This window comes from Elephantulus edwardii, unplaced genomic scaffold (genome assembly GCF_000299155.1).
Source record: "Elephantulus edwardii isolate Elephantulus edwardi_28Jun2011 unplaced genomic scaffold, EleEdw1.0 scaffold00217, whole genome shotgun sequence".
NCBI lineage: Eukaryota > Metazoa > Chordata > Mammalia > Macroscelidea > Macroscelididae > Elephantulus > Elephantulus edwardii.
Genome location: NW_006399967.1, coordinates 2,060,960 through 2,062,644, shown reverse-complemented (window position 1 = coordinate 2,062,644; position 1,685 = coordinate 2,060,960). Strand labels below are relative to the sequence as shown.

At 61.6% G+C, this 1,685-nt stretch overlaps 1 protein-coding gene across 1 annotated transcript in view; it reads left to right on the top strand.

Moving 5' to 3' along the window:
* DOT1L (DOT1-like histone H3K79 methyltransferase) overlaps positions 1-1,685 on the top strand; it is a 40,525-nt gene that overhangs the window by 21,012 nt on the left and 17,828 nt on the right. Inside the window, exons 12-13 of the mRNA XM_006897979.1 lie at positions 591-632; positions 1,595-1,681. Coding sequence (XP_006898041.1) covers positions 591-632; positions 1,595-1,681 — 129 coding nt within the window. The remainder of the gene's footprint in view (positions 1-590; positions 633-1,594; positions 1,682-1,685) is intronic.

Genomic DNA, 1,685 nt, shown 5'->3' with positions numbered 1-1,685 from the left:
GGGTCGGGGGTCCACGTGCGCACACACGTGAGGAGTGGGGGGCTGCTGTGGTGCACACGTGTGTGGGTCGGGGGTCCACGTGCGCACACGTGAGGAGTGGGGGGCTGCTGTGGTGCACACGTGTACGGGTCAGGGGTCCACATGCGCCCACACATGCAGGAGTGGGGGGAGCCATGCATGCACACGTGTGTGAGACGGGTCCTCGTGTGAACACACGTGTGTGAGGGAGCAGGATAGTGGGCTGAGGTACACACATGATGCAGGGGTGCCTAGGGTGCTGGCCCCTGGTCCTCCTGTGCAGTGGCTCTCACAGCGCTGCCCTCCCTGCCGTGGGTCACTGAGGTGGCCCTGTCATGAGCTCGGGCCCTTCCCCTGGAAGTGGAGCTGCGTTCTGAAGTCGCGTGCTGGGCAGCCCTGCCTGTACCTGTGCGTGGCCACCAGGGCAGGGAGCGCTCGTGGGACTGCACTGCCGCACGGCTCTGACGCCCAGCCTGGGGCCACGCAGCTCTGTCCAGTCAGCTGTTGATTTTGTTCTGATGGGTTTGAGGATTGATTTCTCATTGCATTTTCCATCTGTTTCTCCTGTTTAGCTTGAAAACTATTTTTCTAGTCTGAAAAACCCAAAACTCAGGGTAAGTTGTTTGTTATCACATGACTTTATCGCATGAGTGGGCAGCTTTCAGGGGCCTGGGCATGAGGATACCAAGGGCTCGGGGCTGCCTTCTCCCAGGCAGGGCCTGGCCGTCAGGTGCTTCAGACGTGAGTCCTCGGACACGGCTCAGTTTATTCGTTCTGAGAACCCAGAGTGCAGTCTGCACGGTGCTGCCGGTCACCGAAGCCGAGGACGGCTTCCTGATTTCTCTGTTTGGAGAGTCAGATGTCTGGCCTGAAGGAGCCTCCTGGCAGTGGCCAGCCCTGCAGTAGAGGCCACCCTTCCTGGTAGAAGCTGGTCCTGGTAGATAGAGGTCAGCCCTGTGCACGGAGGGCTGTGTGTGCACAGATGTGAGGGTGGGTCAGGCTGTCTGTGCACAGGTGTGAACATGGGGCAGGCCATCTGAGCAGGTGTGAACATGGGGTGAGTGGGACCGGCTGTCTGTGCAGGTGTGAGCATGGGGCAGTCTGTGCACAGGTGTGAGTGGGGCGGTCTGTCTGTGTACAGGTGTGAGCGTGGGGCTGTCTGTGCACAGGTGTGAGTGGGGCGGTCTGTCTGTGCACAGGTGTGAGCGTGGGGCGGTCTGTGCACAGGTGTGAGCGTGGGGCTGTCTGTGCACAGGTGTGAGTGGGGCTGTCTGTGCACAGGTGTGAGCGTGGGGCTGTCTGTGCACAGGTGTGAGCGAGGGGCCGGCTGTCCATGAGCCCCAGGTCTGTGTGTACAGGCGTGAGTTGAGGTGTCTGTGGGCACAGGTGTGGACCTAGGAGCATCTGCCCAGCAGCCCCTGGCAGCCGTCCTGGCCCTGCCCTCCGAGCGGCACCAGCATGTGTGGCTTTAGGAGGAGTTAGGAGGCTGCTGCGCGGCCAGGGCTGTGGACCTTCTCCGGGGCAGGTCCCTGCGGGGACAGTCTGTCTGGGGACATGGCCACACTTTGTTTTTCAGGAGGAACAAGAGGCAGCTAGGCGCCGGCAGCAACGTGAGAACAAGAGCAACACGACCACTCCGACCAAGGTCCAGGAGAGCAGGGCGGCCG